We start from the raw sequence: 15,021 nt of genomic DNA on the forward strand, positions 1-15,021 counted from the left end.
CAAATGCTTTTACAGTTCTACAGAGATCTGTATCACTTATTGAACTGCTTGGTATAGTTTTGATACAATACCTGTTTTATCTAATGTAGCAGAGCTAAGACTTCTGAGCTTTGCATAGCACTACCCATATACCTGACTGGCAGCTTCCTGTCTACACTGTAAATAATCAGCAAGCTACCAATCAGTCGTGGGGGTGTGGTTACACAGATTAGCTTGGCTGACATGCATGTCAGACCTCTAGTGATAATTTCCTGCATGCTGATAAAACACTGATTATATTGGAACTACAGCACACAGTCTAATAAGTGACACATCCCTGTAATCAGGATCACTGCCCTCACATTATGCTGCTCTCAGATAAAATTGCAAAAACCTGGTGATAGATCCCTTTAAATAATACCACCATACTTTTACTTAGTATTGGCAGCAATTATATGACCTAATCATACAATTATACAGTAGCAGAACGTGCATCCTTTGCTTTTGATCTGTCATAGGCTTTATGCAATCATTGCTGGTTATAAATATCTTTAGGCAACTTATAGATTTGTGGATTTACTGCATCCCTATTGACTGACATTCCTTTTTACAGTGTAACATTAATACCACAATTTGTGACTAAATAATGCATTTTGGGATCAAATATAAATTGGATATTTTTTAGAACCAATAATAGACTTTTAAAGAGAACCTGCCATTTGATATACAGTATGTTGCCCAATCCCCGGGCTGCATGTATCAGAAACTGGCTGTATGAACTTAGCCAAGCATGTTTCACTCTGAGAAAATCACACTTTTAATAGCCGCTAGGGACTGAGCCGCTCTGCAGAACAGTCAGACAGGCGAATCCCAGACGGCTTCTCCCTCCCGCTACCCTGCATTGACAGTTTTCACCCTACATGGGTATATAAGAAGAGATCTGTCAGTCTAGGGGAGCAGGCAGGGAGAAGCAATTGAGGACCTATTATTACCTAATATTATTATTACCTAATATGTACTAGTTCTAATACTAATACTACTACTACTACTAATAATAATAATAATAATAATAATAATAATAATAATAAATATGAATCAGAAGAACTATACTTCATTTCTAATTGGAGGTATTTGTTATATTATATACTATCGCAAATATCTCCAATTAGAAATGAAGTTTAGTTCTTCTGATTAGCTATGTCATTACCTCATGTTCAGGTCATTGTAAGACCATAGGTATCCATATATACAACCACACATATAATCACAGCCAGTTAGTTGCTAGCGATCATAACCATAGGTACCTAAGGTCCTGCAATGTCCTGACCATCAGATAAGTGAATCAGAAGAGCTATTCTACATTTCTAATTGGAGATATTTGCAAGTATTATTATTATTATTATTATTACTATTATTATTACTACACCTACTACATATTGGGATAGGATCTTGGAGATGGGAATACCCCTTTAATGGCAAGTGCTTTACATTCTCGGCACTGTTGTAATGGTTTAATACCCAATATAATAACCAGGTGGCCATGATTATATATTTAAAGGGATTGTCTAGTCTAAAACAACAAGTCTGCAGTTAGGCGGGCTTTGCACGTTGCGACATCGCGATGTCGCATGCAATAGTCCCCGCCTCTGTCGCAGCAGTGATATCTTGTGATTCCTGGCGTAGCGAACATTATCGCTACGCCAGCTTCACATACACTCACCTGTCCTGCGACGTCGCTCTGGCCGGCGTCCCGCCTCCTTCCTAAGGGGGGCGAGTCGTACAACGTCAGAGCGACGTCACACGGCAGGCGGCCAATCAAAGCGGAGGGGCGGAGATGAGCAGGATGTAAACATCCGGCCCACCTTCTTCCTTCCGTATAGCTGCCGGCGGCAGGTAAGGTGATGTTCCTCGCTCCTGCGGCTTCACACACAGCGATGTGTGCTACCGCAGGAACCAGGAATAACATCGTACCTGTCGCGGCAGCGTAATTTTGAAAAAGTCGGAGCCTACACCGATGATACGATAACGACGCTTTTGCGCTCGTTAATCGTATCATCTAGGATTTACACACTACGATATCGAAAGTGACGCCGGATGTGTGTCACTTTCGATTTGACCCCACCGATATCGCATGTGCGATGTTGCAACGTGCAAAGCCGCCCTTACTCTTCATATGTGACTGCAGATTGAGAATCCTCACATTGTGTGCATTGGGTTGAGCACACTGGAAACAGTCTATTCAAATTCTGGCCGGAGTATGCATGTCCATTACTCATGATTGCCAATACCAGAGAATCACACATAAAGTGACTGCAGACTTGTCATTTTAGACCGTACAACCCCTTTAAATAATGAGAACCAATTAATATAGCTGGCTCGCTTTGTGCAATCATCTTCCCATGCAGTAGTATAGATTGAATACCTCAAATATTCAGCTTCGCGAATATCCGACGAATAGGTCACCGCTATGCGAATATTCGATGCGCAATGTAAGTCTATGGGAAGCCCGAATAGTTCCGAATAGTTATTTGGGTTTCCCATAGACATACATTGTGCATCGAATATTCACGAATAGTCGAATAGCGGCAACCTATTCGGAAATATTCGCGAAGCAGAATATTTGAGGTATTCGATCATCCCTAGTGACAATCCAATGCAATAAGAAGGCCACCATGGCTGTCATGTGTAAATGCTTCATGAAACATATTTTAAGGCAGGAGTCTTCAACTTGTGGTTCTCAAGATTTTGCAAAAGGATGACTTCTAGCTTGCCCAGATAGTCATTGATTGCTTTGACATGCTGGGACTTGAGGGTTTTCACCAGCTGCAGAATCACAAGTAGGAGACCACAGATTTAGGGCACATATGGTAAGTTGTTATACTGGAACTCTACTAAAATAGCAACAGCGCATGGTAAACGTGGGACACAACAATGACCAAATACTGGGATTACTGTGGCAAAAAGAATATTATTATTTGACTTGAATTGTTACAATTTACATTAGCTTCTATCTAATTGTTTTTTTTGTTGTTTTATTTTTTATGGACAGTTGATACACTTCAATTAAGATATGAAAGTTTCATTCTTCAGAGGGACCATGACAGGTTAAAGGAGAACTGCGAGCAGAGGAATTCCACACTTACAGTCAAACTCCTTGAAGCCCTTTCTGAAAAGGAAAGACTTCACGATGAGAAGAAGGACCTGCAAACACAAACAAAAGTATTACAAGCTGTTTGTACAAGTATTAATCAGAAGTTTGATAATGAACTAGAGCGTATGAGAAATCGCATCTCTAGCCTGATCAGCTCCAATGAACCTATCCAGTATTCAAAGTGCTGGCACATTGACAGTGAAATTAAAAATAATATAGACATAACCTTAAACAGGATGAAGCAAGATGTGGGCAATGTCATGCTGGAGAACAGTCAGCTGAAGACGGAAAAAGACCGACTGAGCGATAATATTCAGAAATGCAGCCAAGAAAAGTTGGTTGCAATTGCTGAGAATACTAATCTGTCCAAAGAGAAAGGAGAATTGGGAAAGCAGTTGTCTGACAAAAAGGAAGAACTTTCCGCTACTTATTTAAGATATCGGAAAAAGGAAGAAGAACTGGAGACCTGTCGTAGGGTACAGGTGGGTGGCATCTAATGTGGGTGGTAACTGCATCTACATCATTTTCCATTTGCTCCACTGATTACTTAGTATTACATGGTCATATTTCTTCCACAAACACATCCATCTAAAAAATGTATACAAACATTTTTCCATGATTAGACTATTGATGGGATCGATGGGCTAATTAGTAAGGTTGTTACATTGCTCCATGTACCGGCATGCAGATTATGTAGTTGCAGCAGAGCAGCGTAACGCAGCACTGTTTCATTAATGGGACAACCATACATTGCATTGCTGCTACTTTTGTAGTTGGTGTGCCGATAAATAGAGGAATCAATGAAAAACATTAATTGATCATGTGCAGGGCGCCTTTCTGAAGCGGGGACACGTACACCCGGCTTTAGAGGCTCAGAGCCACAAACTTGCATGTTATTTGTGTAGCATTGGTAATGACACCGGTTCTTCCAGTGGTACCGTCACACTAAGCAACATCGCTAGCAACATCGCTGCTGAGGCACGACTTTTGTGATGTAACAGCGATGTTGCTAGCGATGTTGTTGTGTGTGACATCCAGCAACAACCTGGCCCCTGCTGTGAGGTCGCTGGTTGTTGCTGAATGTCCTGGACCATTTTTTAGTTGTTGCTCTCCCGCTGTGAAGCGCACATTGCTGTGTGTGACAGCGACAGAGCAACAACTAAATGTGCAGTGAGCAGGAGCCGGCTTCTGCGGACGCTGGTAACCAAGGTAAACATCGGGTAACCAAGAAGCCCTTTCCTTGGTTACCCGATATTTACCTTCGTTAACAGCGTCTGCCGCTCTCACGCTGTCAGTGCCGGCTCCCTGCTCCCTGCACACGTAGATGGAGTACACATCGGGTAATTAACCCGATGTGTACTCTGGCTAGGAGTGCAGGGAGCCAGCGCTAAGCGGTGTGTGCAGGTAACAAAGGTGAATATCTGGTTGGTTACCCGATATTTACCTTAATTACCAAGCGCAGCATCGCTTCCATGCGTCGCTGCTGGCTGGGGGCTGGTCACTGGTTGCTGGTGAGATCTGCCTGTGTGACAAGCTCACCAGCAACCCGTGTAGTGATGCTCCAGCGATCCCTGCCAGGTCAGGTTGCTGGTGGGATCGCTGGAGCATCGCTTAGTGTGACGGTACCTTAAGTCATGTTATCGCACCCACAGGGGAATGATAACATGCTAAGTGCGCCGACAAGTCAGGGGAACTAACGCCCCATCATCTAATCAAAGGGTTAATTTGCATATCATAAACAGGCTTTACAAACTCATTTTCTAAAGGTCTGTTTGTGTCCATTGTAATGAAGGGACTGTTAAGGAATTTAGATAGGTAGACACAACTGCTGGTGGCCCTGATCACATGGGTGACTTGTCATATTCCCTTTAATGCTGGTACGATCTCTGAAACCCCTACAAACAGCTGAGCATCCTGGGTGCTGAAAGTACGATGCTCACCAATCTGATATTAATAGCAAATGCTAATCATTTTACATTCATGTGTTATAAAACTTAAAGGGAATTTGTCAATAAAATTAATCCTCATAAGGCATCCATATAGGTAAATAAGTTATAGGAAGTTGAATAAACTGATACCTTGATATCTGTGCTCTCATGTCTTAATTCAGATAAATCCATGTTTTTCTTATATGTAAATGAGCTGTTAAGATCTATGGGCCTACATGAGAATCTGCCTCCAGAGCTTTGTTGAAATAAAAGGGGGTGTTACCAGTGTGACACATGTAGATCAGGAGAGCAGACTGTCAGTCATTACATGTCTCACATTGGTACCGCCGTCCTTCATTTACAATAAGCTATCAATTCTCAAGGAGATCTGTGTCCAGCCCAAAGATCTTAACATCTCATTTACTTATTGAGAAAAAATTTGGATTTATCAGGAATAAGACATCGGATCACAAATATCATTTTATTCAGATTCCTATGACTTACATGTCAATATAGATGGTTTAGGAGGGTTGATCCTACTAACAGACTCCCTTTAACACTAGAAGTCCCAGAAATTTCGATCCCCCCCTGAAGTCCCGAAAGAGGGTCAAATGACCATTAAGGTGGCCTTACACGCTACGAGATCGCTAATGCGATCTCGTTGGGGTCACGGAATTTGTGATGCACATCCGGCCGCTTTAGCGATGTCGTTGTGTGTGACACCTATGAGCGATTTTGAGTTGTCGCAAAAACGTTCAAAATCGCTCATCGGTGACATGCCCCCCTATTCCCAATTATTGTTGCTGCTGCAGTAACGATGTTCTTTGTCGTTTATGCGGCAGCACACATCGCTATGTGTGACACCGCTGGAACGACAAACATCTCCTTACCTCCGTCCACCAGAAAAGGAGGAAGGAAGGAGGTGGGTGGCATGTTCCGGCCACTCATCTCCTCCCTTCCTTTTCTATTGGGCGGCGGTTCAGTGACGCTACTGTGACGTCGCTGTGACGCTAAATGAACCGCCCCCTTAGAAAGGAGGCGGTTCGCCGGTCACAGCGACGTCGCAGAGCAGGTATGTGCGTGTGACGCTGCCGTAGCGATAATGTTCGCTATGGCAGCGCTCACCACATATCGTTACAACGACGGGGGCGGGTGCTATCACGCTCGACATCGCTAGCAATTGCTAGCGATGTCGTAGCGTGTAAAGCGGCCCTTAGTCCAAACTGAATAGAACTAACTAGAAAGAAAATGGCTAAACTCAATGGAAAACAACCTCCTGTGGTGCGATAGTAATGGCCTTAATTACAGAACAAAAGACGATGATTATAGGATGCTAGCTAAAATCCTTCAGGTCATTCGACTCGTTTCTGGGTTCCAAAGGTAGAAATGTTAAATGACCCCTCTCTGGGACTTCTAGTGTTAAGGAATCTGAAAAAAATTGTTTGGGGACAAATCTTTCATAAAGAAAACCATATATTTGTCCTTTCCTAATACATTTGTATACTCAGCTGAGGTAGCTGTTCTTGGTTATTGGCATTTTGCTATTTGTTCATACCTGGGAGCACTTCATATAGCATTTTTCACCCCAAAAATGAAGACATTTCAATAACGGTTTACAAAATGGGCAAAGATGAGTGTTAGGTGCATGGCTTGACAAATTTATCATAATTGATCCCACAAAGGTGGTATAAATTATAGCAGAAATACTTTGGTGCATGGGAAGTCAAAAATGGCATTTGTAGGCATCTAGAAATGATCGTCTACATATAAATCAGATGAAACAAAAGAAAAATTGTACCACAATGTATTATAAATACCAATATTAAGTACATAATTATATCAAAATAAATGTAATATAGAATATCATGTCACCTGAGGTATACAAAATGACGGATAATGGACATATCAGTATTTAGATAACAATAACAGAAAAAAAACGAAAAAAGAACCACAGTCCACAAAATGAGGTTAGAAATATATGTAATCTTTATATATATAACGACAAGTAAAAACATGGGTTTATAGTGCAGACAAGAAAGAAATTAATGTTTATATATAAATCCACATATACTACATGCCTTTGAAAACAAAGCTCCAAACACTGTAAAGTTATATTAAAAAGAACCTATGCATATATAAAAATGATATGGTTAAATGAGAGATATTCTGGGGAATTCAAAGCAGAGCTCTAGCTTAAATGTGGATAGGTTTATATTAGTAAATTAAACAATACAGAAATAACCAATATTCTAATGGCCTTATTTTCTACAGAGATATTTTTTTTTATTCTATTATAATATAAGCTATAATTAGAAATGTAATGTTCAAATAGAATAGAACCAACAACAGAGTAAACAACGTCGTCTTGTTGAAATGGGGCCAATGTTTCCATTTGGATACCTATCAAAACTGAGGTATGTGTACGACAGCATCGGCAATAGTTTGGAGAACTACTTAAAAAGGAGCTGCCACCAGGTCATAAGCAGATAGGTTTTACTCTTATGTTATTCAAGCTGCTCCTCTAAGTATTCCGCAATTTTTACATAGCTGTTTTTTTTAAATTCATCATATGGTTCCAGTGATATGAGCCTTTTAATTTGAGGCTAATTTACAGTCATATGAAAATGTTTGGGCACCCCTATTAATGTTTAACCTTTTTTTTTATAACAATTTGGTGTTTGCAACAGCTATTTCAGTTTCATATATCTAATAACTGATGGACTGAGTAATATTTCTGGATTGAAATGAGGTTTATTTTACTAACAGAAAATGTGCAATCCGCATTTAAACAAATTTGACCGGTGCAAAAGTATGGGCACTTCAACATAAAAGTGACATTAATATTTTGTAGATCCTCCTTTTGCAAAAATAACAGCCTCTAGTCGCTTCCTGTAGCTTTTAATGAGTTCCTGGATCCTGGATGAAGGTATATTTGACCATTCCTGTTTACAAAACAATTCCAGTTCAGTTAAGTTCGATGGTCGCCGAGCATGGACAGCACACTTCAAATCCTCCCATAGATGTTCAATGATATTCAGGTCTGGGGACTGGGATGGCCATTCCAGAACATTGTAATTGTTCCTCTGCATGAATGCCTGAGTAGATTTGGAGCGAGCGGTGTTTTGGATCATTGTCTTGCTGAAATATCCATCCCCTGCGTAACTTCAACTTCGTCACTGATTCCTGCACATTATTGTCAAGAATTTGCTGATACTGAGTTGAATCCATGCGACCCTCAACTTTAACAAGATTCCCGTTGCCAGCATTGACCACACAGCCCCAAAGCATGATGGAACCTCCACCAAATTTTACTGTGGGTGGCAAGTGCTTTTCTTGGAATGCCGTGTTTTTTTGCCTCCATGCATAACGCCTTTTTGTATGACCAAAGGACCTACTTCCAAAATGTAACTGGCTTGTCCAAATGTGCTTTTGCATACCTCAGGTGACTCTGTTTGTGGCGTGCTTGAAGAAATGGCTTATTTCGCATCACTCTCCCATAGAGCTTCTCCTTGTGCAACGTGCGTTGTATTGTTGACCGATGCACATTGACACCATCTGCAGCAAGATGATACTGCAGGTCTTTGGAGGTGGTCTGTGGATTGTCCTTGACTGTTCTCACCATTCTTCTTCTCTGCCTTTCTGATATTTTTCTTGGCCTGCCACTTCTGGGCTTAACAAGAACTGTACCTGTGTTCTTCCATTTCCTTACTATGTTCCTCACAGTGGAAACTGACAGTTTAAATCTCTGAGACAATTGTTTGTATCCTTCCCCTAAACAACTATGTTGAATAATCTTTGTTTTCAGATCATTTGAGAGTTGTTTTGAGGAGCCCATGATGCCACTCTTCATAGGAGATTCAAATAGGAGAACAACTTGCAAGTGGCCACCTTAAATACCTTTTCTCATGATTGGATACACCTGCCTATGAAGTTAAAACCTCAATGATGTTACAAAACCAATTTAGTGCTTTATTAAGTCAGTAAAAAGTAGTTAGGAGTGTTCAAATCAAGAAATTGATAAGGGTGCCCATACTTTTGCACCAGTCAAATTTTGTTTAAATGCGGATTGCACATTTTCTGTTAGTACAATAAATCTCATTTCATTCCAGAAATATTACTCAGTCCATCAGTTATTACATATATGAAACTGAAATAGCTGTTGCAAAAACCCAAAGTGTTATAAAAAAAAAGGTTAACATTAATAGGGGTGCCCAAACTTTTTCATGTGACTGTATATGGTCTATAGCACAGGATAATTATGCTGAGCAGCCTAAAGACACACTCCCAGAAAAAACTGTGATCTCCTCGCCCTTGGGAAAGACCATAAAAAAAAAAAAAAAGAATAAAAAGGCTCACATCTCTTGGCCCATAAATGGCAGATTTAACCCCTTTAAAGAACGTCGATTTTTCATTTTTGCGCTTTAGTTTTTCATCACTTTATTCCAAGAGCCATAACATTTTTATTTTTCCATCGAAATAGCCATGTGAGGGCTTGTTTTTGGCAGGATGTTGTACTTTTGAAAAACACAATTCATTTTATCTTAAGATGTAGTGGTAAGGAGAAAAAAAAATCCCAAATGTGGCAAAAATACAAAAAAAGTGATGTTTTGCAATAGTTTTTTGGATTTTTTTAGCGCTTTGCTTAGTAACCCGATGTGTACCCTAGCTATGTATACAGGGAGCTAGCGCTGGCAGCCTGTAAGTGGTGTACACTGGTAACTAGGGCAAATATCGGGTAACAAAACAAAGTGCTTTGCTTAGTTACCCGATATTTACCCTGGTTACCAAGCGCAGCATCGTTACACGAGTCGCTGGTGGCCGGTCGCTGGTGAGATCTGCCTGATTGACAGCTCACCAGCGACCATGTAGTGACGCACCAACGATCCCCCTGCCAGGTCGGATCGCTGGTGGGATCGTTGGTGCGTTGCTACGTGTGACGGGACCCTAAGAGTGGACCTCAATTCTCAGTGTGGCCACGGCTCACCCAACACCAATGTGATTACTTCATATATTTCTATGAAGCTGTCTTACTCAGGTCAGGAGAGCCTAGCCAATCTGAGCCTTGCGGTGTGACCTTCGTCCAATTTACACCGGTGCCTGAATGCACCCTACCACTAACTAATGGACTTTACTAGCTCCAAAGGCTACAATTTATTCACAGCGCTCCATCTAAACAAATTTTTATTTCATCTATCTATATCGTTATACCTTTTTTTCTTTTCCACAAAATTTCACAATGTGCAAGATATTTTGCTTTCTACACAGATGTGGAAAAAGAAATACAGCATTTCCAAGCTTACATAACTCAATGAACATATCAATGTAAATTGAATGAAAACATTTACTATTTTCTTTTCCTTTTAATTTAGACTCCAGTACGCGTGCCCAACTTATCATTTCCACGAAATTAAATCAAGGTAATTATATCATAGACAGTGATAGAGTTTATATGGCGGTTTAAGAATTTCATTACAAAGTTAAGAAAAGACACTGGAAAAAAATCTAAACTCTACTCCCATTTTATTCCTCACAAAGAAATAGTAGAGCTTGTTTCAGTTTTTATATTCACTGGAACCACGTGAACTAGTCTTCAAACAAGTCTACCTTAACATTATAGCTTTGACTGCCATCTAAAAATCTAACATCGTGGCCTTATTCAGATGGAAGATTGTTTTTTTGAGGTTTTCATGGATAGCATTTGGAGCATGCCATGGGGCCTTGTGGAATACTCGTCACTGGGCCGGTGAAGGTCAGGGGATGTCACGGGTGGCCCTGCCCGGTTTCGTGACTCCGAGGTATCCATGAAGGGATGGATGGATGGAATTGATGGTGGGGAGATGAGGATGAAGGGGTTGAGAATGTTGGCAGTAGTTGTCTCGTGGTGCCACCTGTGGTGTGCGGCCAGGGATTAGCCGCCGCTGCGGATGCTGTCCTCTGGGGTGGATGGTGTCGCAGCCGGGATGTTTTGGCTCCCCTCAGGTAGAGCCTTGGCCCAGGGGAGGATGATGGTGGTGGTAGTGGCCGTGGCACCGAAGCACGGGGCAACAACGCCAATAGGGATGGGTTGACAGTCTTTGCGGTTCAAGGTCTTTACTCACTGTCCGTTAGCAGCCCACAGAGTGCCGGTTTCTGCCGTGATGACCCTCAGCAGATCCCGGATAATTCAAAGGTCACCACCGGTGTTCCCACTGTGTGTCCTTTCTGGTTGGGGGTCCCTACAATCCCAATAATGGAATGTGGAATGGGCTGCGGGTGTTTCCTGCACTCTCCGCAGACCCTGGAATCCCCTGTAGCTGTAGAGAGCCCGGGCTGAGCTGCCTGCTCCAAGCCACAGAGTCTTGTAGTGCTCCCAGAAGTATAAAGTGATGCCTGGACCGAGGTCCTTACTGTGCTCCTCCCCCCAAGCTATGCCCAGGGGTAACTGCTCAAGTGTGAAGATGCTCCTTCCTTTTCCCCAAGTGGTGCCCGCCCCCCAGGTGGTTGTCCTAGTGACTGGGAAAGTCTCATGCCTCGTGATGGCCCCCTCTATCTACCCTAGGCCAATCCCAGTGGGAAAGTACTTAACTGTGTGTGGTTTGTGAATGTGAGAAACACCAGCGATTAACCTTTTCCTTACTCAGGATGAGTAATGCACCTTAAGTGAGATGCAATACCCTGTGGCGACTGAAGCCTCAGGGGCGCCACACATTCGTACCTGTGAGTGTCTATATGGCCAATTCAATGTCCGTGATTTTTTGCAGACCGTGCAGTCATGGAGACTTGTCCAATATTAATCCGACACTCGGTAATTGAAAAAATCCGATGGAACTCATATACGACTGTGTGCATTTCACTTTTCATAGACTTTCAAAATGGAGTAGATGGAGAAGCTTTTCTTTTCTCCACATACTAAAAACGTTGATGATACTCGTGACCACACTCTGATCAAATTCTGATCCAAAAAAGAGGTCCATTTTTTTCCTACGTGGAAAAATTGGACGTCCGAATAAGTTGTCAATTCAGTTGGTGCTGCAGTACCCCAACATTTTGTGACCGAACATATACCAACAGTACAGGAGAATTTAGTCCTAGTGTATATCAGATATATGGAAATGGTATATACAGGAATCCAGATTATCTGTATTCAGTGCTGTGCAATATGACGCTGCTCTACACTTCAAAGGAAATAGAGAATTAAAGTATGGAACAACACAAAACGAATACACCCATATTTAATGTTTTTCACTAAAATTAGAAATATCATGGAATTGAATTAATATTTTGTTTTGTATGCAGATGTTTAAAGGCTGTGAAGAAAGGCATTCTGGTTATAGAAAGGAAGTTGCTTACACCCCACGCTAGCAGCTAACAAATTGCAGAAGACGAGATATTTTTGCTTCATTTACTAGTAACCACACAGTAACATTCAACATTTGGAATAAAAAATTCATCAACCAAGGAAAAAAAAATATCTATAATTGTGTTGCATTGTATTGCTTAAAAGTAAAAAATGAGAAATATGTTTATTGTTTTAGTAAACTACAGAATGTTGTCAATGCATATATCCCAAGTACACTATATTTTACTGATTCATCATTGAAGATGATTGTGTTCTGTATAGAATGTTGTATATAAACTAGCATAGATGACTTGATCGTACTACACTATAAGCTCAGCAAAGCAGACCTCCATTCATTATCATTATAAGATGCTTTGAAAAATAATACAATGGAGTATGTATAGATTTTATTAAAGGGAATCTGTCAGCAGGTTTTTGCTATGTAATCTGACATCATCATTTAGGAACAGAGATCTTGATGTCAACAATGGGTCACTTAGTTTATTAGGTGAAGCACAGTTCTCTCTGTTACAGATCTAGTACAGCTCAGAAAGTTGAACCCTGTGTAACCCCATCCATGCCACTGATTGACAACGTTTTGTGTCCCTTTATATTGACAAAATGCTACAAATCAGGGGTGGAAGGTGGGGTTGGACAAGGAGGCATGAGGCAGTTAGTCCTGTAGTCATAATTTCCTGCAGATAAAATACTGATTTTATTGAAAGAAAAATACAGCCCAGTAAGTGACACATCGCTGGAATCAGGGTCTCAGCCCCTACATCATGGTGCTCTCAGATTACATAGCTATTACTTAGTTTACTAGGTGCAGCAGTTATGATAGTCACAGTTTTCTCTGCTGCAGATTTAATAAAGTTGAAATGTTCAGCTGTGTATAATGCCTCACACACCACAGCTTTCTGTGTACAAAGTATATTGACAGAAAGCTGCTAAGCAGTGGTAAGGGCAGAGTTGGACTACCAGTAAAGAGGCCAGTTGTCCTGTAGTGATAATTTCCTGCTGATAAAAGACTGATTGTATTAAAGCAGCCATAACCAGTCTGGCTGTCTTATAACTGCAAAGCCCCAATAACAGCCAGACTGGTTTGTCAGGTCTCCACAAGTAAAATAGTATTCCCCGTGGTCCCCACTATAGCTTCTCATAAGCCAGCAGATCCCATACTTTGCACTGACGAGGGGCAATCACCCCGAAACACCATGTCTGCAAATTGGGGTTCTGATCTGGTATAAATCCTAGGTCATATGAAAAGGCTTGTTTAAAAGGCCACATTTGACTTTTAAGATTGCTACTTCCAATAGGTGGCGCTAGAGATTGTCTCCTTCCTGGAGAGACAGTTTTAATATTCTAGAAATGTGTATCTTTTATTTCAGCTCACACAATACACTATTCTGTAGTAACAGGAATTAGTCATATTTATGAAATACGTTTTTACTTATTGGAAGATACAATGTCATGTCCTTGTACAAGCTATGGTAGGCACAGAAAAGCGGTTGCAAAAAATTCAATATTTTATGTAGATTTAAAAGATTAAACATGTCACAAACTGACAGAATTGGGATTGCTTGTATTGGCAATGAATGATATCACCATTGCTTTTACTTTGCACCCATTGTATGGAGATGTAAATGCCCATAACATTACATATTACACACATAATGTAGATTTGATGCATAAGATTCACTTAAATAGGATGGACAACTTTAAAGCATATTTTTTATTCTTAACTGTATATATCTTTTTGACTAAAAAGTTTTTAAATTGTAATAAACATTTTGCACCATTTGCCTTTTTCAGACTTTGTATTGTGCGATCTGTCTGCCAAATGATTTATGCAAGAATTTGATTATGACGAGAAAGTTTGTAAATAGTGATGGGCGAACATGCTCGGCTCGATCGAGCATCGGGGTGCTTGGGTACTCGCGGAGCTCTGCTGTGTATTGCGGGTGTTTGGATATTTTGTCCATGAAACATCTACAACAACGCACAGGCTTCCTTCACTGCATGGTGTGTGGAGGCCCCCCAGGGAGAGCCATTTGCAGTCTCCTATGCCTTTCCTGGGGGATAAAACAACGTTCTCGAATGTACTGTGACCAAAAACAAATCCCGCCCTCTCTCCTGCCAAAAATGCTGTTTATGGCTGGCTGTATGTAGGCAGAAACTTGGATGCATCAATCATTGACTTTCCATAATGCTCGTTACTCAAGTCAAGCTCTTCCAAGCAGCTGACCAGCTTGAATCAAGTAACAAGCATTCGAGCATTTTAGTGCTCACCCATCACTATTTGAAAACCTTTTATGTATTTTCGGATTTCCACTTAACTGTTTTTTATAGAGTTGAGCTGAACTTTTAGAAAAACTCAGAAAATCACAGATAATAACAGGCTTTGACTGGCGCCCAGGGGAACAAGTGAATTTCCAAGTAGACCCCTGTGCACAAGTGGATCAACTCTGACCTTATACCAGCAGTATTTGGCACAATATACTTGTAACTACATACAGACAAAGGCAGCGTCTTAGCATTCATATAAAATAGTATGCATTATTATATAGACGCACAGGCACATTTGTGAATGAGGGTAATGTAATATTTGTGTGTAGCTGAACAGTGGACCAGAGTCAGGGATACTG

General features: G+C 41.0%; 1 protein-coding gene across 1 annotated transcript in view; it reads left to right on the forward strand.

Moving 5' to 3' along the window:
- The window catches only part of PLVAP (plasmalemma vesicle associated protein), a 38,783-nt gene extending 24,607 nt beyond the window's left edge, over positions 1 to 14,176 (forward strand). The window contains exons 3-5 of the mRNA XM_075315478.1: positions 3,029 to 3,612; positions 10,428 to 10,475; positions 12,334 to 14,176. Of these exons, the coding sequence (XP_075171593.1) occupies positions 3,029 to 3,612; positions 10,428 to 10,469 (626 nt within the window). The 3' untranslated portion in view covers positions 10,470 to 10,475; positions 12,334 to 14,176. The remainder of the gene's footprint in view (positions 1 to 3,028; positions 3,613 to 10,427; positions 10,476 to 12,333) is intronic.
- Positions 14,177 to 15,021: the final 845 nt, after the last annotated feature.

Source organism: Anomaloglossus baeobatrachus, chromosome 1 (assembly GCF_048569485.1).
Source record: "Anomaloglossus baeobatrachus isolate aAnoBae1 chromosome 1, aAnoBae1.hap1, whole genome shotgun sequence".
Classification (NCBI taxonomy): domain Eukaryota; kingdom Metazoa; phylum Chordata; class Amphibia; order Anura; family Aromobatidae; genus Anomaloglossus; species Anomaloglossus baeobatrachus.